General features: G+C 36.2%; 1 protein-coding gene across 3 annotated transcripts in view; it reads right to left on the bottom strand.

The window, feature by feature from the left end:
- Nucleotides 1-266: 266 nt before the first annotated feature.
- COPB1 (coat protein complex I subunit beta 1) overlaps nt 267-25,568 on the bottom strand; it is a 33,298-nt gene continuing 7,996 nt past the window's right edge. For 2 of the 3 annotated variants that reach the window (XM_089915122.1, XM_022555671.2), the window contains exons 7-22: nt 23,568-23,705; nt 21,105-21,224; nt 19,376-19,483; nt 19,146-19,292; nt 18,283-18,428; nt 16,772-16,868; nt 15,500-15,660; nt 14,513-14,633; nt 10,402-10,629; nt 10,058-10,237; nt 7,748-7,892; nt 6,614-6,733; nt 3,684-3,829; nt 2,982-3,071; nt 1,865-2,020; nt 1,044-1,390 (exon numbers count right to left, since the gene is read on the bottom strand). In XM_089915122.1, the coding sequence (XP_089771248.1) occupies nt 1,331-1,390; nt 1,865-2,020; nt 2,982-3,071; nt 3,684-3,829; nt 6,614-6,733; nt 7,748-7,892; nt 10,058-10,237; nt 10,402-10,629; nt 14,513-14,633; nt 15,500-15,660; nt 16,772-16,868; nt 18,283-18,428; nt 19,146-19,292; nt 19,376-19,483; nt 21,105-21,224; nt 23,568-23,705 (2,163 nt within the window). In that variant the 3' untranslated portion in view covers nt 1,044-1,330. Of the gene's footprint in view, nt 309-1,043; nt 1,391-1,864; nt 2,021-2,981; nt 3,072-3,683; nt 3,830-6,613; nt 6,734-7,747; nt 7,893-10,057; nt 10,238-10,401; nt 10,630-14,512; nt 14,634-15,499; nt 15,661-16,771; nt 16,869-18,282; nt 18,429-19,145; nt 19,293-19,375; nt 19,484-21,104; nt 21,225-23,567; nt 23,706-25,568 lie in introns of those variants that run through there. The other variant, XM_089915123.1, reaches the window with a different exon arrangement.

Below are 25,568 nucleotides of genomic sequence, written 5' to 3'. Positions count from 1 at the left end.
TCCAACCCTTGACTTTGCATCAAACTGATCCCCTTCCAGCATTCCTAGTATCTTTCCCATTTGGTAGCCACTGACTTTCCTTTCAGATCTCAGTGCTCTGGAATCTCAAATGCCCTATAGTCCTCTGGTTCTCTCTGATTAAAAAAGCAAGTGGCTTCAAAGTTTCTGACATCATACAAGGTATCAATCTCCTTCACACGCCAAACAAATCATTCCATTCTCACTTAAGTGCTGAAATAGGAGATGCTGCTTTCACTCCTTCACAGACCTTATCTATGGACTCATCCTGAATGCAGCCTGAATCCTAGCTGGAAGACAAAGTATAATAGTTTAGTGTTCAGACTTAGCTAAAAGAGCAGACTACCTCAATCATCCCCAAGGAAAGCAAGGGCCAAAAGAACAGCACAATCTGACCCTAGGGAACTCAGCTCAGAAAGGCATTTGGAATCATATTGGGATGGTGCCCAGCCCTAGTGTAAAGTGAGGAAAAGGGGAGGAGGGAGTGAGGCATAGAGGCAACATGGAAACAGGACAGCTTTTTGAATCCTCCCAGTGCAGCTCAAGTAACTGGCTGGAATTAATTTAATTCCTAACAAACATAAAAGAATACCCAAAGCTAAAGTTGAATGATTAAAAAATCTATTTTGGATTATCTACTTTTCATTATGATTCAGGATAATTAATAGTGTGTTTATTTTAGTCAGAGTTCATAGTACTCTTTTAAAATGAAGATGGACCTGTTTTCTCAAGGTATTTGATACCATCTTCCTGGATCTAAATTTCAGAGAAAAGCCCTTTAGAACATGATAAGGCATTCTTACAGATGCTGATGTTAGAATATTAAATTAGTAAAAATCAGTCAAGTAAATCAAGGCCTATCTCATTTCATATCACTGCATTTGTAAATTCTCTTAATAAAGTTCATATATTCACGACTCAAACAGCAATTTAAATTTATAATAGAAATCTATAACCCAACTAAAAGAAATCCATTTCTCATAACTAAAATTATGTAATAACACATTTGTTTACAAAACAAAAGATTTAGGAATAGATCTGTTTATTGTACTGTGAAAATGGTCTTGATACATGTGAGAAACATTATATACTTTGAGGACAACATTCAGAACTGTTAAGACAAAAGACAAACTATAATTTTAAAATCAATCTTGATTTAAGGGAAAGGCGATAAATTATTGGCTGGAATGCATTCAGCATGAACTCAGATTCTATATAACATAAAGCACAAAAGAGTACAAAATATGTTGGAGTCCAGTAAGCCCATACCTAAATTTTAACTGTAAAGCTGCAAGGACTTTTTTGTTTATTCTTATATACTAGTTTTCTTCTGAGACAAGTTGATTTTATCTCCAAGACTTAAGGCCATTCCCTATAAGAAAGAATGAAGATGTTTATAATTATTGAAACTATGTACAATCAGTAGGTTATTCTATCTTAACCAAGCCTCCATGCAATGATACCACATCAACAATGAAACCAAGGATGTACAAAAGAGACTCACCAAAACTTTACTTGGTTAAGTACTTTTAGTGCTAGATTTACAAACAGTCACCAGATTTGTAGCTTGGATTTCAAAAAACTCTGAAGAACCCATTTCACAAACACCCCATGGGAATTAATCTGATTTTAAGCAAACAAACAGAATGAGTGGCCCAAAAGGTGGGCTATTTTAATGAAGTAAAGTCATATTTCTATTCAAGGATACTACTATTATGAAAATACATGCATCTAATGCATGAAACACTGGTACGACAGAGGATGATACATATAGAAAATAAAGAGACATAAATTATTTCTCTTTTTATTTAGTTCAGAGACCATCTCAAAAAAACACAACTGTTACCTGACTCTTTGCACGAATTCTTATGTGGCCAGTAACAGGGGCCTCTGGTCCCTGTTGAATCGGCTTCTCAATGCTGACATTTGCAAGTGCATCTTCTCCAAATATGGAACGAGCATAGAGGTTGGCTGCCATAAAGCCACAGTAACCAGAAAGTGCCTGGAAGAAATTTGTGATGAATTCAATACTCTACTAGAGAACTACACATAAGCAAGACCAAATAGCATAGGAAAATTACCACTTAAAACAGGACTTACCATGTGGTAGTAGTTACATGACTGTGTGAATTTGTTGACACTCATAGAACTATAAATGTAAAGAGTGTGAGCTTTACTGCGTCTATATTATACCTCAAAAAAACTGATTTTAAAGAAATAGCACCTATCCTCATTTGTATTTATATGTTCTTTGTTTACAGCTGTCTGCCTGCCTCCCATACCAGACCCTGAGCTCCATGAAGGAAGAGACTGTTTTTATTTTGTTCTTTATTGTACATCCAGCAGCTCACAGAGTACTGGGCATATAATGCTTGTTGGAGTATTTGTTCAATAGACTAATATATGAGTTAAAACCTACTTGTATGGCAGCATTCTTTTATGATTAAATCAATATTACAAGGTTAGCAGAAATTGTATAAAGAAAAACAAATTCCTGGGAATTCCCTGGCAGTCTTCACTTTTTGGTCTTTCTTTCTAGTCTTTTTTCATACATACACAAACATAGCAGAAAATCAAAGTACATTAACAATTCCATACTTGAGCAGATATATTATGACCCACAATCAGAGCCAACAGAAGAGATCATGGACATTTTCTAATCCAGTATTGTGAACTACTGTGGAATAAGCCTTTAGCCAAAAGGGAGAAGACTGAAAAGAAAAACCAATGTGATTATTCAGTTGGGTCACTGCACTAGGAACAAGCAGATATTGTTCCTATTCCAGTAGAAAGCAGTGAGCAGATTCATACATTCTATGGGATAACTTCTTTTAGCTGGTCCAGAATGACACTGCTTTCCTCAGGCTAAATAATACCAAAATACACTAGAGGAAATACAAGAAAGCCAAGAATCTACCATCTTACTCTCTATCAGATTTAAGAAGTACAAGGGCAAATTTTACCTTCTCTGGAGTGAGGCATTTCATGTTGGTTGACTTTAATATGTGCTGTAAATAGTCATTTAAATCAACTATATTTGTGTTAACCGTCACCTGTACAGAGGGAGAGAAAAAAGTCGAGGTTATAGCTCTTACTTTAAGAAAGTTGTGAATTTCTTATCTTGGGGTTGAAAAGACAATCATTCGTATGTCATATTAGAATCTCCTTCCAAGTATTTAGGTGGAAAGGGTGGGCAACAAAAAGTAAATGACATCTACAAAATCCAACAAACTGTAGGTTGGTATCAGAGCTTTCAGATACAGATAACTTCACAGACAATCAACATGCTGTATATAAAATATTTCTAATAAAAATCAAGGCTTACAGGAACAAAGCTCCCTAGCAGGCACTGACTTTGCAAAGCTTCTACTGGACACTGGATTCAATGGCAAGTTACTATTCATACATACAAGGGATGGAACATTGTTTATAATGTCTTGAACAATCAGATTAATTATAGAACTGTTACTCTCACCAATTTAAAACCGTAACTTAACCAAACCACTTGCATGCTTTCCAGTTAAAGCTAATTTGTAAGCACAGATATTGAAAGACTTTGCTTTTCACATCTGACACTTATTAGAGGGATTAATTTTATCAGAGAATCCCTCAACACTAGCCAAAAAGAAACATAAGGAGTTCAAGGAAATCTCCCAAGGACTAACTTTGTTCTCCCATTCAAATTCGGCCCACATCTGACGGAATTCAGCATCAGTGCAAGTTGCAGGTTGGATATAGTCCATGATGTCAATGTGAATATCACTGAGGACCACACAATTTCTGTCACTTGCTGCTCCAGAGACATCATAAACTGCAATATACACATATAAAAAGATCCCCAATCACCAAAGGCAAATTTTAATTAAAAATTTTTAATATTTCCAAATAACAACTATGACATTAGCAAATAGTTTTGATTATATAGTAGGCTCTATGTTTTACAAATTATTACCTATTTAATATGACCATCAATCCTATGTTATAGTATTATTATTTTCCATCTTATAGAGAAGTAAAAACAAAGATAACTTAATTAAGTGGCTCAAGGTCACAGAGCTGGTTAAGTGGTGGAGGCCAGGATTCAAACTCAGTGAGTGCTTACATAGCAGTTGCAGTGTTAGACACTGTAGAAGGATACACAGGTAGTAGTGTTCTCATGCACATGCTTAACTAATATTTCTGGGTGAATACTGCTGAGCCATAGTACGTAATGATACAAGACCTTTTCTTCTGTACCTGTTTCTTCCACGGTACAAAGTCATAATCTGACTGGAGCCTACCTTTTTTTTAGCCTGTTTTCTTGACATTCCCCCACCCTACTTTCGGAGAAAACTAAGGTTACCAAGAATAAGTTCCTTTAATTTTCAACCCCACCTCTAAAAATAAATGTATCTTTCTCTGAATCAACTTTCACCTACTTACCTTTCCTATCAGACAAGTACCGCCGCTGCTCTTCAAGGTTCATACTTGCTGCCATCTGTGATGCCTGCTTTGGTTCAGGACCTCATTCCATCAATCATTACCTCTTTCGTCTTTACCTTCATATTCTTTACTGACTTTCTTCCCTTATAGTTTATAAACATAGTCAAGGTCCTCTCATCGTCAAAAAAAAAATCTTCCCTCATCCTTTATTTCTCTTCTGGCTACTGCCCTCTCTCATTCTTATCAAAACCAAGGTCGTACACTCAGAGTGGCCTACACTCACTATCTTTATTTCTCCACATCCTATGCAGTCTTCAATCCACCACCACTGCCCAAGACAGGTCATAAGAAACGTTTTATTATCACTGATTGTCAAATCCAAAGGGCCCTTCTCTTAGGGATCTTCTGCAGCTGCCGATACTTCTTCAGAATTTTTCCTTGCTTCTCTAACCACACTTCCTTTGCAGGCTTCTCCTTCTCTGACCAGCTTTAATACTACCCTGAATAAAAACTCCAAACAGCTCTTAATATTGCCGTTCTCTCGGATTCGGTTTTCAAATTTCCCTTCTTCTCACTCTTTATGCCTTCTTTGGGTGATTTCTTCCATTTCTATGGTTTTAAAACAAATATTCATCTCTACTTTACCTCTCGTTCAAGTTCCAGACTCATCTCAAACTGCCCTTCAATAACTTAAGACACTTCATTACTTAACCTCAAGTTTAACTTATCATCTCTCTCAAATCTGTCCTTCTCTCCTATGTTCCGTTTTGGTGATTAACATAAACACCAACCCAACATACCCAAGCAGGAAATCTGAGCGTTGCTCTAGCCACTTTCTCTTCAATCAGTAACCATGTCCTGGACATTCTATCTCCTTAAGTATCTATTATATTCAGCCCTTCTCTCCATCCCAGCCACTACTGTGTGGGTTTAAACTCTCCATCATCTCTCACCTGTGCTACTGCAAGTCTACTAGTTAATCTTCTTGCCTCTTCCAATCAGTCTTCTTTAGTGCTGCCACAGAAATATTTAATCATGTAACTCACTCACTAATAATTCCTTAATGGCTCCCCTCTATATCCAGGATAAAGTCCGAAATTCTTAGCATGACAAGTATAATATAGCTGCCACTAACCTTCCCAACCTCCTTCTCTTCTACCACCACCCTCTAGCACACTCTAGACTCCAGGTATATCAAACTACTTGCATTTGTTCTAACTGAATCTCTATCTGTAGACCATTTACTGATCTTTTAAAACCCCACTTGAGCTTCAGCTCCTCCACAAAGCCTTTCCTTTACCTTTCCTCCCAACCCCCCACCACTCTGAGAGAACCGACCCAATCTCTTAATAGACTTCCACTTCACCCAGCACAGCCTTCTTTCATAGCACTTACTGTTATGTACTGCACATATCTACTTCACATATCTGTTTTCCCTTACTCAACTAGAAGCTATCTGAGGACAGAGATTTTTTTGTTCCTACCACAGAAATTGCTTTTCTTTTTTTTCTTTTGGTACGTGGGCCTCTCACTGCTGTGGCCTCTCCCGTTGTGGAGCACAGGCTCCGGACGCGCAGGCTCAGTGGCCATGGCTCACGGACCCAGCCGCTCCGCGGCATGTGGGATCTTCCTGGACCGGGACACGAACCCGTGTCCCCTGCATCGGCAGGCGGGCTCTCAACCACTGCGCCACCAAGGAAGCCCCAGAAATTGCTTTTTTAAAAAAGAAAGCTTATTGCCTTAATACCTCTGTACAAGCTAATTCCTAGGTGGCCCGGCAACAAATGCCTATACACGGTTTGAGACCCAGTTCAAATGTTATCCTTTGATAACATACCTTCCTCCTTTATAAAGCCTTCTATACTGTTAGCATTTTCCCTCTATGATCCCAAAGCACATAGTATATAAACTAGCCATTATCACATTGTATTCTAATCTATTATTTATCTGTCTCCTCCTTTTGCTTGACAGTTTGAGGACAGTGACTCTATCTGGTTCATTTCTGTATATCCAGAACACGGTACAACACTGAATAGCATAGCAGATGCCCCATAAACGAATGAATGCATGAATGGATTCAAGTCCTGTCCTCAAGAAATGTCACACAGCTACTCATTACAGAAATTCTTTAATAAAGTATCCAAACATCACATGCTATAAAACAATTCCTTACCTATATTGCCAAAAATTATTCCATTTTCTGTTGATGCTACTTTCACATTAGCTTTAATATTTGCAAAGTCATGTGGAGCAAGAGTCAAAGGAGATGGCTTTTCCACAAGTTTCAGGTCCCCTGAAAAAAAATTTAGACATGGCTAAAAGGACATAAATATTAACCTCTCCAATCGTAAAACCTTAAAATGTATATAGCTCAATAGTTTCTAGCAAAACAAGGAACAAGAGAAAGGTTATGATTCAAATATAAGGACAAAATAAAGAAATCATTTAACACTATTATTCACATCAAAATGCACATTTTCTTTTAAAAGGTAATAGGCTTCTCAGAATAATTCTATATTTAATTCATGTGTGTGGGGGAGGGCAGGGCGGGGGTACTCTGGGCATGCTGCTTTATTTCAGTGAATGGATACAGATGTCTCAAAAGCTTAAGTCTTAAACTATACACTCCATTACAAAGATAAAACAATCTGAAGAAAGGACTGCAAATTCTTAGAAACAGTTCTTTATATAGGCCTCAAGCTATGCTGAGGAAGACAGGGCAGAACTGTTCTCCCTTGATGTCTTAAAGTCCCTTAACTCTTGTTTAAGCCATATGGAATTTCCTAGGGGCAGTGCACTGTTCCTGTATACAATTTATACTTTCCAACTTCAAAGCCATATGTATAAATGACCAGAGAAAGTCTGATTCATGTGTCTATATAAAGAAGAAGAAAAAAAAAAATCTCACATTGCTAAATGTGATAATGATGTATTACTTTGGCCACACATGGTATGTATTAGTAATGGGCTCAGAAAATACCTAGTTCTGTACTAAAGCAATTAAAACTTAAAACTACTTGGTAAATGTGTAACTTAAACAGCTCTTATTTAATCTAGAAAAACTGACATATGCTAGATTAAGCTCATTGAATACCAAGAACATAAGCATAAGAAAGTCAGTATCACAAAGGTTCAGAAAATTGGAGTAGAAGGAGACTAAATATAAAATGTAAAACTAAGACTTGATTCAAAATGTCACAAAGGGCTCAAGAGAATTCTTATACTAAGACTTGTGCACTTCTCTTAACAATCTGTCATAAAGATTTACTATGTAACGATATCTTTCTGTTATGGTAAATTTCCTCACCCAGAGTAGCTAACTCTAACGTGCAGTTCTGCAAGGTATCACTGGTTTGGTTCACAACAAGTACGTCCAGGACGATATCATACTGGTTGACATGAACATAAGCTTCTGCATATACAGGGTCTGAGAAACCTGTCAATTGGGTGACCTGTCAAACAAAAATAATCAAATGACTGAGACAATTTAACCAAACATATCCTAGCCAAATGACTAAGTCTGTTAGGTAATTAACAGGTGTGCTTAGATTAGACCAGTCATTTGAAATGTATAATAAAATTGTTTTGTAATGTAGACATGGTAACTGAAACTTAGACATTAAAAATAACAGGTCCTACACTTTACAGCTCAGTAGTAGAAAGATGTTAAATATGTTCAGAAAATGCATTAAACATTATCTTAACTTAGGAACTGAATAGATTTGCATACATTTTCAGTTAAATCCCTAAGCACCTAAACTCACTAGCTGTTACCCAAACTCAGGAAAAATAATTACAAGCAAGAAACACTTGTAATTCCACAAAGATAAATTTTTAGATGTTCCCCGACCAAAAAAAATTTTTTCAAAAACATCCAGAGTATATATAACACTTTAAAAATGTAATATTGTCACCAAAGACATAAGCAACAAAAGAAAAAAATGGGTAAATTGGACTACATCAAAATTACAAACTTTTGTACATCAAAGGACACTATTAGCAGAGTGAAAAGACAACCCACAGAATGGGAGAAAATATCTGCAAATCATACATCTGATAAGGGACTTGTACCCAGAATATATAAAGAAATCTTACAACTCAACACAAAGAAAACAACCAGCCAGATTAAAAAATATGCAAAGGACTTGAATAGACGTTTCTCCAAAGAAGATATATAAATGACCAATAAGCACACAGAAAGATGCCCAACATCACTAATCATTAGGGAAATGCAAATCAAAACCACAACAAGATATCACTTCACATCCACTAGGATGGTTACTACAAAAGAAATAAAAAGGAAGTGTTGGCAAGGATATGGAGAAATCAGAATCCTTCTGCATTGAAGGTTGGAATGTAAAACAGTGCAGCTGCCATGTAAAACAGTATAGTGGTCCTCAAAAAATTAAAGCAGAATCACTATGATCCACCAATTCCACTTCTGGGTTTAACCCAAAAGAAATGAAAGCAGAACCTCGAAGAGATATCCGAACGTCCACATTCATGGCAGAATTATTCACAACAGCCAAAGGTGGAAGCAACCGAAATGTCCATCAACAGATGAATGGATAAACAAAACATGGTATATATTCACAGTGAAGTATACCCAGCCTTAAAGGGGAAAGAAATTCTGACACATGCTAAAAAATGGATGAACCTTGAAGACATTAGGCTAAGTGAACTAAACCAATCACAAAAGGATAAAACTGTATGGTTCCACATAAGGTACCTAGAATAGTCAAATTCATTGGGATAAAAAGTAGAATGTGGTTGCCAAGGGCTGAGGGAAGAAGGGAATGGGGAATTATTGTTTAATGGGTATAGAGTTTCAGCTTTGCAAGATGAAAAAAGTTCAGGGGATATAGACGGTGGTGATGGTTGCACAATAACGTGACTATACTTAATGCCACTGAACTGTACACTTAAATATAGCTAAGAGGGTAAATTTGATGTTATGTAAACTTTACCACAATTTTAAAAAATAAATTGAAAAATTTTATAACTGTAATATTGTCAATATCAATTCCCAATTCTAAGGGAGAAAAGTGTTTCAATAGTTCCTATTCTGCCACTGATCTTATCTTGGTCAACAAAACCAATTTGAGAATGTTACTCATCTAATGGAGGAAGGATTAAACCAGATTTGTAAATTTAACATCTGAGTAGAGAGAGATTAGAACAATTTTCCTAATGAAATCCTATTCAGAACTCAATATATTAAGGCTATAAAAGTGTAATTGTCCTGTTTAAAGTAGCAGGGGACAGGAGAAACTTGAGGGCAGGGTATTGGGGAAGAGGCTAGTGCCCTTTTAAAAGTTTTAGTCAACCACTAAGGATCCCTCAGCGCTATGTTTCACTTTGTGGTAATTTGACACACAACTGGAACAAGTTAAAACTCATCTCTGGGACTTAACAGTGCCATCATATAGTAAAGTATCAGGCTGCACTGAGTTTCAATTCATGTTTAATGAACCTATCAATCAGAGTAACTTGACAAAAACTGATGCTGTACTAGTTATTTTTCCTTTTAAAAACAGCAAGACCAACAACTTCCTGATTACTACTTTCTTAAGTAGCCAATTTAAATAACTCACCAGTGTATTTGACATTTTGTTACCTTGTTAAGTTTAGATGCTAGGGGATCTGCTGCCTCTTTCCTCTGTGTGTTACCCATTGCTGCCAGCAAACTCAGCTGAAACTGATCTTCCTTGCAGTTCATTTCATTCTTAGCAGTTAGTTGCATGAAGGAAATGGGGTCATCAGGCTGTACTGTCACATTCCTCTTTTCAGATTCTTTCTGTGTTGAAAATACAATATACCATCTCTCTTTAATATGGAAAAAAAGATAGCTTTTTGTAGGCCTTCAACAGGGACAAGCCCTCACACATGAGGACTGAAAAACCAACAGCAACAACAATAAAACCAAAAAGCACTATTATGGCTTTATCATATATACCTTACCTTTTGGGATAATTTCTCTTCTTCAAGTTTAGCAGATAACATGTGAGAAAGGGACTGTCTGCATTCCTTATTGAAAATGTCATTCATTAAAGGTGAGCATTCAGATAAGACCTTGAGGCACAGGGAAATTCGATCTACATCATCATCTGTAATTGGCTTCTTAGGAAGAGAGGATTTTCCCAAATGCAGGATAGTGGCCATGAGCAACATGGCCTCAGCAACAAAAGACTAGATAAGGAAAGAAATGGCTTATTTATTGTCAGGCTTCTCCAAATGCAATAATGTCACTTTATTATAACTCACAATCCAAGAAATAAACCTAATTTTCACTTCACCTGAATAAGATTTCAAATATTTTAGATTTTATCTCCCTGTTTTTTTGCACCCTTTTCCCTCCTTTCTATTCTAACTGCCACCCTCTATAATCTTCATTAACCCTTAACTGATAGACAGAAGTGGTTTTTAAACTATTTTCTCTTACTCTAACCCCTCACAGGCCAATGCTATCTTTTATCTTTCCAACTACGGAAAGTTAAAAGAATGATACACTTCACGGATTGTTAATATTCTGCTATAATTGCTTTCTTACTCTACCTATATAGGTACACTTATTTTTTTGGCTTAACATATGAAAGTAAGAATCTTTAATTCATAAATGTTTAGCATACATTTCTTAAGGATCAGGACAGTTTCCTTTATAATCATAATATCATCATCTCACTTAAGAAATGTAACAGTTCCAAAATATATCTACTACACTCCAAATTGAACTAAATCTTCCTAATTGTCACAAAATGTTTGTTTTTTTTTTTTTTAACCCAGGACCAGTTTCATGCATTTTATTTGACTATTATTCTCCTTAGCCCCTTTTAACCTAGACCAGTCCCCTGGTTTTCTGTGTTGTTTTCCATCACAATGATTTCTTTTAAAGAGCCCAGGCTAGCTGTTCTACAGAATGTTCTCCACTTTTAGTTAGAGTACAAGATAGGTAATGTTTTGCATTATCTTATTGTATTGCATTAGGAGGCACATAATGTCAGGTTGTCCTGTTACTGGTGATGCTAAGTGTGGTTACCTACTATCTTAATCTTTATTGGGCACCAATCATTTCACTCCACATGCAAATACCTTCAATGATTTCCTACAGCCTTCATGTTGAAGTCCCTATCACTCAGCCTGCTATTCAATCATTTCACTCCACATGCAAATACCTTCAATGATTTCCTACAGCCTTCATGTTGAAGTCCCTATCACTCAGCCTGCTGTTCAAGGTCTTCCACCAGTGAATTCGACTTACTTTTTTAGTCTCATGTAGCATTATCCTGACACATGCTTTATATCTTTGTCAAAATGTCTTTGGCTAAGTATTGATCAGCATACGTACGTAAAAAAACTACCAGAAGCCTGGGAAAGAACCTCAGAAGAGTAAGTATGATAATCCTTTGAGCCTAGATATTGTCTCCAGAAGGAGGGGAAAGAGGAGGGGGACAGAAAAAAGTAGCTAAAGAAATAACGGCCAAAAAATTCCTGAATTTGATGAAAACTACAAAACCACATATCCAAGAAGCTCAATGAACCAAAAGCAAACAAGAAAACCACACCAAAGCATATCCTAATCAAATTACTGAAACTTGAAATTATAGTGATAAGGAGAAAATCCAAAACAAGCCAGAAGAAAACGGGACACATTCCACACAGAGACACAGGAGCTACATCTTGATAGTACGGAAAGCCAGAAGACAATGAAGCAACATCTCTACAGTACTAAAAGAAAAAAACTGTCAACCTAGAATGCTACATCTGCAAAGATATCTTTCAAAAATGAAGGAGAAGGACTTTTTCAGACAAACAAAAACCAAAAGAATTAACTGCCAACAGACCTGCACTACAAGAAAAGTTAAAGCAAAATCTTTAGGCAGAAGGTATATGATACCAGAGAGAAAGTCAGATCTACATGAAAAAATGAAGAGTGTCGGAAAAGGCATAAATGAAGGAGAGCCGGTATGGTGATAAACAACCAAACTTCCTTCTGCCTCGTATCAAAGGTCACAAACTTGCTGAACCAGGTATGTTACCAGAAATCCAGTTCTCTTAAGCAGGTATCAGCAAATGGTCTCCCAACTTGCAGAACTGAGACATAAAATGCTGGAGATTTCTAAAAAGCATAATTTAAAGAACAGACAAGACCTGAATAAATAAATAATGGCCCACAGAGAGTTACAAAGTAAATTACTGCCCATAAATAAAATTAGTCAATAAAAAAGAGATAATACATCTTGTAATTTTACCCGACCCTCTAAACCTCATTTATGGATTTATAAGGAAATCTATAAGATGGAAATTAAAAAAAAATCCTTTGAAAGTCCCTAATCTAAAAAGAAAATGTCTAATTATATGGAGGTTTGAGTAAATGAAAGAATCTAATGGACTATTATGCAGCTATTAAACATTATTATGATTAGGAAGGGTTTAGAATAACATGGGAAAATGTTATAAAGTTAAGTGAAACTGCAGTATTGTAAAACACAAAATGATCACTACTAGGGGAAAAAGTGATCATTATTAAAAGCCATAATGAACTCTTTCTGAGGAAGGAAAGATTTTTGTTACTATATCTGGTAACGTAATTCCATCTTTTGATGTTTCTATCTATCGCCAGCACAATATTAACAAGATTTGTACTTCAGTGCTCTAACCATGAGTGATTTTTTTCTCATTAGTTTTTAATACATCACTCATTATTTTAGCAATGTGAAAAAAGATATGAACAAAAATAAAATAAAAACGTTCACAATTCTACCACAGAGATTTTTTTTTTTTAATGAAAGCAAAGTAAAGATTTTTTTCAGGCAAATGTAAGCTGAGAGAATTCATCAGCAGCAGACCTACATTATAAAAATAATCAAGTTCTTTAGGCAGAAAGAAAATATCAGATAGAAATCTGCATTTATACAAAGGAATGAAAAGCACCGTAAGTGGTAAATATGTGGGCAAATATAACTTTTTCTCATTAAAAAAAATACTTGGAAGAAAATTGACCATTTATAATGGATGAATGGATATACAGAAACAGCAAAATATTATATAGCCTTAAAAAGGAAAGAAATTCTGACAATGCTTCCATACAAATGAACCTTGAAGACATGCTAAATGAAATAAGCCTGTCACAGAAGGACAAATATTGTATGATTCCATTTATATTAGGTATGTAGAATAGGCAAATTTATAGGGGGAGAGGAGTAGAATGGTGGTTGCCAGGGGCTAGGGGAGGGAGTATGGGGAGTTACTGTTTGCTGGGTCGTTTCAGTTTGGGATGATGAAAAAGTTCTGGAGAGGGATAGTGATAATGGCTGCACAACAATTTGAATATACTTAATGACATTGAACTGTACATTTAAGAACAGTTAAACTGGTAAATTTTATGTTATGTACATTTTACCATGAAGAAAAATATGAAAAAACAAAAACAAAAACCCACCCAGGAAGGTACGTGAACTTTGTCCTGTTCTCAACTCTCAACTTCTTACAACTTGCTAAGTATGTCCCCCTTCCCTACCTGAGTCTGGACACTAGATAAATAAGAAATGGGAAAGAAATGGTGAATATATACTAAAAAGACAACTGACTATTTAAAGCAAAAATAACAACAGTACATCACAGGGTGGATAACATGACATGTAGAAATAAAATATAGGACAATGACACAAAGGATGGTAGTAGGGGTTGGGTGGAATGAAAGTACATTATTGTAAATTAACATACAGTCAGAATGGTCAGACGCTACAATGAAGGTATGAACTGTAGAAACAGGAATACATTTAAGAGGCACTTCTAGGATAAAACAGACAGTAACTGACAGGATGAAGATGCTGGAGGGAGAGACATTTCCTTGACTGGGCCCTGACTAATCCCAGCAAGCAGAAATAACCTCATAAACCCTTATATCACTTCCACTGGACTAATCACGCGCTATTGTTATTACATTACTTTGTCAATTTTACAATCATTAGGTTGTATATATGTTATGCTATATCACTTTGTCCCTTTCCCCAACTAGAGCATAAGCTCTCAAGATTCATTTGTTGGGTAAATGTAGGATAAATGAACTTACATTTTGCTTTTTCTTCTCCTGAACCAAAGCTACATAGCGCAAGGCAACCTTGGTCAGAGTTGTGGCAAGCGAGGCAGCCACAAAGAAATCTCCATCCAGAAGGAATCCTCGCAGGGGAGGTCTGCAAAGCAATCAGGGAAAGTGAAAGCCACCAACTTCTCAGCCATCAACGACTCAAGGAAGCCTACTGAATACTCTCAGTGCCACCCTTCAGTGATAGGGATCTCAATTATGGTTCCCTCTTTAGCTCTCAGAATGAAAAAGGAAAAAGAAAAAATCACATGGCTTTAACACTTATCTTCAAATGATAAAAGAGCTAAATGAATAGGGAAAGAGAAAATGGTTAAAGGTGCATATACTGAAACCAATGAGCTACATTAAAACCCCAGCTTATCTACTTATTTATTATGTCCCTCTGGGTAAGTTGCAAACCTCTCTAAGCCTCAAATTCCTCTATAAAATGTGGTTAATCAACAGGATACTGTCAAAGACTATATGACACAAACTCTTTATTTAGCCCAATGCCTAGTACATAGTAACCATTAAAATTTTAGGCAAATTTTCATCAACTTCACTATAAAATTGAGAACAAAATAAGGAGGAAAACATCAAAATTTTATTCCATCAATTAGAAGTGGAAAATCTTCAAAATATGTTTTCCAAATGCAAAAAGGCAACAAAACTCAAATATCATCAGTTACCTCCACTTAGCATTTTCTACATGAGTAAAATAATTTTAGTTTAAACAGAACACAGTTATTTCAATGAGAACAGTTATAAGGAGCAGAGGATTAAAACTATTAACACAATTTCTGGGGGAAAGAACGTAAAACATCATTCTCCTTTCAAGTATCTTATATGGCAAAAATTTCCATTTGGGTCAAAAGAGGAAACTATCAATTATAAGAAAAAGAAATCCTTTGACTGTTTTAGACACAGGAGTAATCATAGAGGTGTAGCTGGCAGGGCACAGGTGCCACAAATTACCTTTCTTCCTCTTTCTTGGTGGGTCTGGAACTGCTAAGGGCACTCTGTGTTGCATAGGTGCCCATTTCAGTTACCAACTTCTGAACTGGCCCCACAGTTATTTCTTCTTCAGGTTTTAATTCACCAGCTTCTTTTTTAATTTCTGACTCTACAATTGGGATCTAAAAATCAATTGGAAACATCAATTTAGTAATAATATCAGTAGCAAGCAAAACATATTTAAATATTCAATCATTTCTAGAGTTCTTTACAGAACTATTCCCACAATGGGATTTTTGGAACTTGGGACTCTGCTTTCAGTTTTCATCCCTTCCCAGGGTAATGTAGTGAGAACAGGGGCTTTGGAGTTGGATGCCACTTTTAGTTGTATGGTTCTGGGAAAATTAATTAAACCACTTTGAGCCTCAGTTTCCTAATCTGTTAAATGGAAATCTTAATTCCTTCCACACAAGTTACTTAATAGGAAAATGCTTAGGACGCTGACTATAAGACAAAGGAGATACTCACTAAGCCTTATTCTTCTTCTCCATCCCTTCCCTTGAAATACTAACCAAAACCAGCACCCATCCTTCCATAAAATGAAATAAATCTAACTTATTTGTACATAATAACTTCATCAACTTCCTCTTTAAACCAAATGGATACTTTGTATTTATTTCTCAACACCAGTCTATCATCTAACTTAAGAGCTCTAAGAGTCTTCAATCATTATCTATCGACTCCTTTATTATATAGATGAAAAACCTGATGTCCAGTCAGGTTTAGGGACTTATATCCAAAGACCCAGAGCTAATTACTGGCAGAAGAAAGACTGGAATCCAGGCTCCTAACAAGCACTGTTCTTTCTATTCTACCATATGGTTGTTTGGATGAGGAAATACTGCCAGTTTTAGTACATAAATACATATTCTAAAGTCAGCCCCGTTCTTATAATATATGCATTCTTTTTTCATAACACAGAGGATTAAGCAGAGTTTTACAAGTCTTTTTCTTTTTTTAAAACACAGAACCTTTTGTTCAAATAAAATCTTACCCAGAAGGGTAAATAATACAGATAAAAGAACAGGTGTTATGGCTCAATGTAGGGGAGGGCAACTCTCCTAATTTCCCATTGCCCAAAGGCTTAATTATCTGTGTAATTAAAATTTTTTCAGTGTTCTTTAGCCCAAGCACTACTAAATAAAAACACAAAAGCAAATCACCACATAAAAGTCAGTTTACTAAAGTAAAAAATCACCATATAAAGTAGAATTTACTAAAAGCAAAACATACCTCCCCAAGGGACCTGCGGACCTCAGTCATCACACTCTGAATGTCTTCCTTGGTACTACAGTATTCTCCCAGGATCCATAATGCTCCTCGGTAAATCCTATAGCAAGAATACAAGTTCTGAAACACTGATTCTGCCAACAAATCTTGAAGCAGTGATCTTTCTTTGTGAATTTAAGCTTAAGCAAGAAAACAATATTCTGCAGTTGTGAGGGGCTATGGATGAAATATTAAGGAAGAATATAACAAAGACACTACGTTTCTTTGATTCTCTCTTGAAATCACAAGGATTAAAAGGAAAGTAAGCGTCTTATCCATCATTTTTAGGAACATTCTACAACTGGTAAACCTAGTAGTAAAAATAAAATACCAAAATGTTTCCCAGAAAGGTGTTATCTTCCATTTAGGACCAAATTTAAGGTAAATTTGATTTTATAACTTATCACTACAAAAAATGTATTATTTTAATATAAAAAGTAATTCACTGAAGAGGCAGGAGGCTGAAAAGAACAATGAAAAAGGAAGGAATGCAGAGGATCATAACAAGAAGACCAAAAACATAAAGAAAGCAACAATTTTCTAATTAAAAAATGTTAAACTGAATAAAGTCTTCAGTCATCTTTTCCCTAAGATTTTCATTAAATTTATTCAAAAAAATTCTAGAAACTGAAGCTCTAAGAGATTATGGCTGCCAAAAGCTAAACTTTGATATGTTGTTTTTTTTTTTTCCCAGAAAGGAAGCAAATCTTTCTCACTTCCATAAATATCAATACATCTTCATATCATAAAACCAATTTTGTAGTCCCTTCTTTTCTATACAGGCAGATATAATGCAAGTCTACTACAGTCTATGAGATGATTTACATGAAGCAAAATTTGGATGCAACGTCCTTTCTCATTAGCAAAGGCTATCTGAAAGGAAACAATTCAGACTTAGGTTGTATTTTCAATCCTTCACTTCAGTAAATGCTAAAGGGGGGATATAAATAATAATGGTATCCCCAAAATGATACCTTTTAAGAATATGTTCCTTAGTCACTTCAGGATTTACAATGTTTTAGAGGAAATGAGAATAGAGAAACCTACCTACATCACATGGGCCAAAAATTTTATTTTGTACATACATTTTGGGTTAACTAAGGGTGAGAGTAGAGGTGACATGTTTCTGACATTTATTTTGTCTTGACTGTGTTGAGACACCTCTCTTCCCCTATATTGTCTATCAACTGACCCTTAAAAACAGAAGTTGGGGGCTTCCCTGGTGGCGCAGTGGTTGAGAGTCCACCTGCTGATGCAGGGGACGTGGGTCCGTGCCCCGGTCCGGGAAGATCCCACATGCCGCGGAGCGGCTGGGCCCGTGAGCCATGGCCGCTGGGCCTGCGTGCCTGGAGCCTGTGCTCCGCAACGGGAGAGGCCACAACAGTGAGAGACCCGCGTACCGCAAAAAACCCAAAAAAACCAGAAATTGGTAAAATGCTTATTTGACTTTACATTTAAACAGATTTTAAACCTACTTGACAGATTTGATAGCATGAAAGACTTCAAGCATCTTCTCAACAATAAGCATCCTCAGGTTATCAAAGCGCTGAATGGCTTCACGAACAAACTCCAAGACATCAGCAGCTGCTGCTTCATTACTGTCACTGAGAAATTCCATTAACTAAAAGAAAAAAATGCATAACGATTACATGTTTTCAGAAAGAAAATTATCTAAGGTTTAATAAGTAAATTAAACAAGTTTACAAAGAATATAAATAATACTTTTCAAATACACAACAAAACGTAAGTTGAGAGACAAGCACCATTATGTAAACAAAGTCATGATGGCTTTTCAGTTTATTACAAAACACATGATAAAACAGAAGCTGGAAATCCACAAGTCAAAATAACTGGACACATCTAACTTGTAACTAAAAGTAAAATCATTTTAGAGAAAATTCAGAGCTCGAAGTCAAAATTCCAAATTCCAATAACATACCTAATTTATCTGACAATGACAGAAAACAGAATATTCTGGGTATGTTAATTTTTCCTCTAATTAAATCCTTCAATTTTAAGAGGTAAAATCCCACTGAATAATCTATACACAAAGAATAATTTTACTTTAGGGAACTGTAACAAACATTAATTGCAATAATATGTGGAAGTATTTTTGTCACTATTTTTTTTTGTTTGTTTATTTTTTTGGTGAAGATGTAAAAGAAAGAAGTCAGAGTCCTTATCCTTTTGAGTTTAATAGTAAACATAAAGATCCCTTCTGACCATGAGATTTAGTGAGTACAGACAGTTGAGATTTCCAGAGTTTAACTGTTAAATAACTAGAATTTAACTTTTATTTTTAGAGAATTTCAAAGTTAAGATCATTGGAATTACATACCACAGGAATAACATTTGCAGCCATATCTGGAAATCGGACAGAACAGGAATGCAATGTTCGCACAAGGAGTTGTCTGTATTTGTCAGTATCTTCATGCTCTGACACATTATTTGTTTTAATCACTTCCTTCTTAAGGACAATAACCAGCTATAGAACAAAGTAAAAATAAGTGAGAATGACATCATGTTTGGCTTGACAGCTTACAAAGTGCTGTCAAAGTTTTGTTTTACCTCTTCGACATTCCTAGAGGAGACAAGATCCAGTGCTAACTGCAGAGTTTTCTTGCGTACTTCTAAGTCTGGTGTGCTCAGTACTCTCAGGATGTCCATAACCAGATCCTGAAAAAGAACAAAAAAATCCAGAATTAACACCAGTATTTCTAGTCACAAGAAGAAAATCCTAACTGTAGAATAAAGGATTCTGTCCCTCATGACCTTAATTCTTTGATCTATAATAAAATCACTACTGGTGGAAAAACCAGATAATTCGAGTCGCCTGATATAAGGCAATATGAAGTATATAATATCACATATGATGCATTCACATTGAAAATGTTTACTCATGACTCTATCAAGCTTTTTTTTTTTTTTTTTGCGCTACACGGGCCTCTCACTGTTGTAGCCTCTCCCGTTGCGGAGCACAGGCTCCGGACGCGCAGGCTCAGCAGCCATGGCTCATGGGCCTAGCCGCTCCGCGGCATGTGGGATCTTCCCGGACCGGGGCACGAACCCACGTACCCTGCATCGGCAGGTGGACTCTCAACCACTGTGCCACCAGGGAAGCCCTATCAAGCTTTAGCTCAAACTTACAGTTTATAGGAAATACAAAAGTCAAGAGGAACAAGCTAAATGACACAAAGAAAGTAACCAGACACATCCAGAAGGAGTCCAGACATTTGGTCTGGTCTCTTGAACAAGTCAGTGTCATGAAAAAACGATACTGCTCAAATTAAGAGACTTAAGGAACCATACATCACAACCACATACATCACAACCAGATGTGATGTTTGGTCATGAACTAGAAAAACAAAACTAAAGGGCGTTTTAGGGACATCTGGGAAAACTGGATAATATTAAGAAATTATTAACAATTTTGTTAAGTGTGATAATGTTATTTTGGCTCTGCAGGAAACTGTAATATTTTAAAGAAGCATACTTAAAAATCTATAGCAAGTAAGTATTTTTAAATATAGCAAAACAAAATATTTTACTTCTTTAAAACTTTCTATTTTTAAAAATTTCTCTGATAAAAATGTTCTATAAATTTTAAGAATGAATTAACTGTATAACCTTCACTTACATCTGCCAGTTGTTAATAACTTATTACATTTGCTTTGTCATACTCTATCTACTCCTAAATGTTTTAGTGTATACTCAAGAAAAATTTCTTATATAACCACCGTAAAATTCTCAAATTCAGAGAACTTAACATTGATCACAGTACTATTAAATAATAGAGTCTATATTCACATTTCTCCAACTGTCCCAATAATGTCCTTTATAGCAAATTTTTTGTTGTTATTCTGATCCAGGATCATCATTGAATTTAGCTCTATTTGTACCATGGGGCTTTATTTTTATAACAACCATTCTCACAGATTAAATAGGTATGCTGATAATTTTCTAGAATCTAATCATCTTTATTCTCAGTTGGTATAATTATTTTCCAATAAATGTAAATTATATTAAAATTAAATATATCTCTACTGCTAAGAACACCAAGTGCAGTACAAATAGAAAAGATAAAAGGTAACATATTAATTCATGTTAGAAATGTTTTTTTATAACAAAGACAATATCCCAAAAGGCTATGGTGGTTCAAGAGTTACACCTTAGTTGACCAAAATTTAAACTGCCCAGTCTCCAGGCATGTAAGCTAACCAAGACAGTAAGTCTTAGGAATTATCTCAATTTGAAAAAAGATTTTATTGAGGATTTCTCTCTTTTAGAAAACACCTACCTGTAGTACTCGTTCATGAGCAGGATGTTCTTTCAGTTCTATCAATCGATCCAGAACTATGAGCTTTACATTGTTGTCACTCTCCTTAATAATTAAATCAATGTAACACTGAGCAGCAGCCTATATGAAAAGAGAAATATATTTTAAGAACACATTCACCTACCTTAAACACAGAATCTGAAAATAAGAAACAAATAAAGCCTCCAAGAAACCAAAATACATTTACCATTACTGCACTAAAAGTTTATGCATTTTTCCCAGAGGAATGTGTCCCTCTATTTCCTAAGTTCTAACAAATTTCATTATTTTTTTCAAGGTTACAAAAAATCAGAAGCATCACAAATTAAAAGCATGAAAAGGGGCTGTTACAGGCAGAAACACTTGTTAACAGGCAAAAATTAAGGGCTGGGCTTCCCTGGTGGCACAGTGGTTGGGAGTCCGCCTGCCGATGCAGGGGACACGGGTTCGTGCCCCGGTCTGGGAAGATCCCACATGCCGTGGAGTGGCTGGGCCCGTGAGCCATGGCCACTGAGCCTGCATGTCCGGAGCCTGTGCTCCGCAACGGGAGAGGCCACAGCAGTAAGAGGCCCCCCCAAAATTAAGGGCTGAACCTAAGGAACAAGGGAGAAAAAAGCTGACAGAGAATCCCAAATAGTTTAGCTATTGAGCATCTTTTAGTTTAGGTGCAAACTCTAACACACCTGCATTACGGTACAGAAAACTCAAGTATATAAAGATGGCCCTGAGTCATTAAAAGCAAAGGACAAAGGAGCAAACCTGAAAGAGCTCCCAATGACCAAAGCTAGAACAATTTGATCAACAAAATTAATGATAATATTGGATTATAATCCACAGAATAAAATATCCATATTGATATAAAGAGAGAAAGAAGGAAAGGAGAGCGGGAGGGAGGGAAGAAAGGATGAAGGAGAAGGGACAGCTCCTCCTTGCGGAAGAACTCCAAATAATACATGTAGAATAAGGGTAACAGAAAATCACCATTAGAATATCATAGTAGTAACTGTTGTAGAAAAGATTCACTGATAGGTGCTAAAATTAGTTGGTGTAAGTCAGAGGAGAAATAGGATATCTGTACAGTTTCAAAGTATCTTCTCAAGATATTGATTGATTACAAAAGGAAAAATCATAACTCAACAGTGGAGAAATCTGGCAGACACCACCTTAACCAAACGATCAAGGTTAACATCACCAGTAAGACGATGTATCAGCATCATATACTCCTAGATATGATACACTGAGAATGGTGCATCACTTCTGTGGTATTTCCCCCTCGCCCAAATGCATAACCTTAATCTGATTAGGAAAAAACACCAGACAAACCAAAATTAAGGGATATTTTACAAACAAACTGACCCAGTACTCTTCAAAAGTGTCAATGTCATGAAAAACAGGGAAGGGATGAGGAACTGTCACAGACTGGAGGACGCTAACACATGATAACTAGATGCTACATGGGATCCTAAACTGGATCCTGGGACAGAAAATGATCTTTACTGGAGAAACTGGTGAAATCTGAATAAAGTCTATAGTTTAGCTAACAATATTGTTCCAATGGTAATTTCTTAGTTTTGACAACTATACAATTGTTATGCAAGACATGAACATTATGGGGAGCTGGGTGAAGGGTAATGGGAACTTTGTCCTAGTTTTGCAACTTTTCTCTACGTCTAAAATTATTTCAAAATAAAAAGTGAAAAGAATTTTTTAAGTATTGGTGGCGAAAGCAGTAAATTCTCCTATTTATACAATCTGGCTTTCTAGAACAGTTCATTCTATGAATATAGTAGGGGCTCTTCACATAGTCTTGATAGAGTAAACTAAAAAAGAGAAATATTTCATTATTGAAAATATACACTGGAACTTTTTTAGGGTCCATCCTTTAGGATCCAGTATCCATTTTCCTAGATCCGTTTTTTTTTTTTTTTTTTTTTTTTAGCGGGTATGCGGGCCTCTCACCGTTGTGGCCTCTCCTGTTGCGGAGCACAGGCTCTGGACGCACAGGCTCAGCGGCCATGACTCACGGGCCCAGCCGCTCCGCGGCATGTGGTATCTTCCCGGACCGGGGCACGAACCCGTGTCCCCTGCATCGGCAGGCGGACTCTCAAACACTGCGCCACCAGGGAAGCCCTAGATCTAGTTTTTAATGTAACTAAAGTATGGGTGGAGATCTTAAAATACGAGTGTCATTCTCCAGAAACCAGAAATACTGCTATTCTCTCTCTGTCTCTCTTGCTCTCTCCCTATATACATATGAAAGCAGAAAGAAAGAAAAGGAAAGTCAGACTACGTAAGGAATCAAATAATTTTCTAATATTTGTAGTTATTTCTATGCCATGTAATGCTGTGTAACCACACAGTAAACTGCAATGTCACTAAATCATAAGTGATAAGATAGCATATCTATCATCTAATTGGCACCCCCCCCCCAAAAAAAAGGAGTACCTTGATTGCAGTAGGTGCACTAGAGAGTGTCACTAATGTTCCAGCGGCTTCATATTTTACAGCAGGGCTAGATGACTGTAGTAAGTTATAGATGCAGCGAATGAAACGAGCCCTTTCTGATGGATTAGCATGACAGACCTGGAGAAGAAAACATTTAGGTTTCAGTTGACTGCAGGAACACTTGCTTTCAAACAGATTTTTTAAATAGATATCAGCTTACAGGATGCTAGTTTTCTTAATCTGAAAGCTAAGAATAGTCTTATAAGGACACCTGAAGATGTCGGCCAATGTCAGATGAGACGCTGTGACACAACACTGGTAATTTCAGAAAGTAATAGGTTTTACTTCAAATAATTGTTACAGCTACTCAATCCATTTATTCATTCAATAATACTTTATATTTCCACTCTTTCTATAAAGATTTTTAGATGGCTCATAATTAAAGATATGCGTACTATACACAAGTGAAATAGAAAGAGAAAATGTAAAGTAACAAAGAAAGGACAACACATTAACTAAGTACACTAATATGGGTACTGTAATAGGTATTAAATTTGGTCCTACATTTTTATTCTGGATGTCACGTCAAAAAGGGAAACATGATGGATTATATAAATCTCAACAGCTGATAAAAGAAAAATACCAATTCTTAAATAAAGCAAGAAAGATAACCTCTTCTTCAAGTACTGCTACTTATTATTTGGGGCCATATTCAATGTTGGGAAGACAACTATAATTTTCTATCCCGTTCTAAATGCATTTCAATACCTTTACCTGTGAAGCAAATATTCCTTACTTTTTCTATTTTGAAGTCAGTATTTATGTTAGATTTTCCTAAAATATATAGTCAAATCTCCACTACTCCAACATGACTCAAAACTTCTTCCCTCTTATTATAACCTGGATCCTACCAGACAAAGAAGTCACTGGATAGCAGAGAATCCCTATTTTTGAGACTCTCAGTGGTATCCCTAAACCATACACATGAATTATATTTATATATATTACACATATATTTATATATTTATAGTTCTGGTTTCATCTTAAATGCCAGTTCCAAATGACTGGGTACCCTGTGTTGAAAGGGGCCTCTTTCCTGCAGAAGCAAAGAGGTTGTAATGAGTGAGAGTGTCTGCTAGGGGTATTCTGTCCATGCCACCCTATTCAATAAAAGTCATTCCTAACAAATATTTTTGTTGGCCTCCAATGGTATCAATAGCAAAACTGGATGTTATTGCATCTTTTATTTTCTCAGATCGTTTAAGATGAAATCAATTCTTTTGAAGGATATATCAAATTAAAATGTTGCCAATAGAGTACTTCATTTTAAAATCCAAATCTCTAATCTAGTTTTAAACTTTCTGTGAGTCACCGGCTTACAATGTCATATTAACATATTTAAAGTCTTTCTATTCTCTTTTACAAACAGGAACAAAAAAATACTTAAGACTTTATTTTGGTTTGTTTTTAGATTTCCAAAGTAGTCTTGTGTGGGGACTGCCCTGGTGGTCCAGTGGGTAAGACTCCGCGTTCTCAGTTCAGGGGGCCAGGGTTCGATCCCTGGTCAGGGAACTAGATTCCACATGCATGCCGCAACTAAGAGTTCACATGCCGCAACTAAGAGTTCACATGCCGCAACTAAGAGTCTGCATGCAGCAACTAAGAGTCTGCATGCAGCAACTAAGAAGTCCCCATGCCACAGCTAAGAGTCCACATGCTGCAACTAAGAAGTCCATGTGCCGCAACTAAGAAGTCCGTGTGCCGCAACTAAAGATCCCACATGCTGCAACTAAGACCTGGTGCAGCCAAAAAAAAAAAAGTAGTCTGGTATGTATTCAAGAAAAGATCTTGACTTTTATTTCAAAGCCTAATTCATAATCTATTCAGTGACTTAGCGGTACACAACAATTTCTTTGCAGCTGTATTGGGTCAAACCACGAGTTTTCACAGAATTCTTTACGGAGGTTTAGAAAGAATGGAAATATTTGGAAAATATGATAA

The sequence above is a fragment of the Delphinapterus leucas genome, chromosome 7 (genome assembly GCF_059928025.1).
Source record: "Delphinapterus leucas isolate spDelLeu-1000000601 "Yukka" chromosome 7, BTC_Dleu_Yukka2, whole genome shotgun sequence".
NCBI classification, from domain to species: Eukaryota; Metazoa; Chordata; class Mammalia; order Artiodactyla; family Monodontidae; genus Delphinapterus; species Delphinapterus leucas.
Note: the sequence above shows the minus strand (reverse complement) of the source record. Positions and strands in the feature narration are given on the sequence as shown.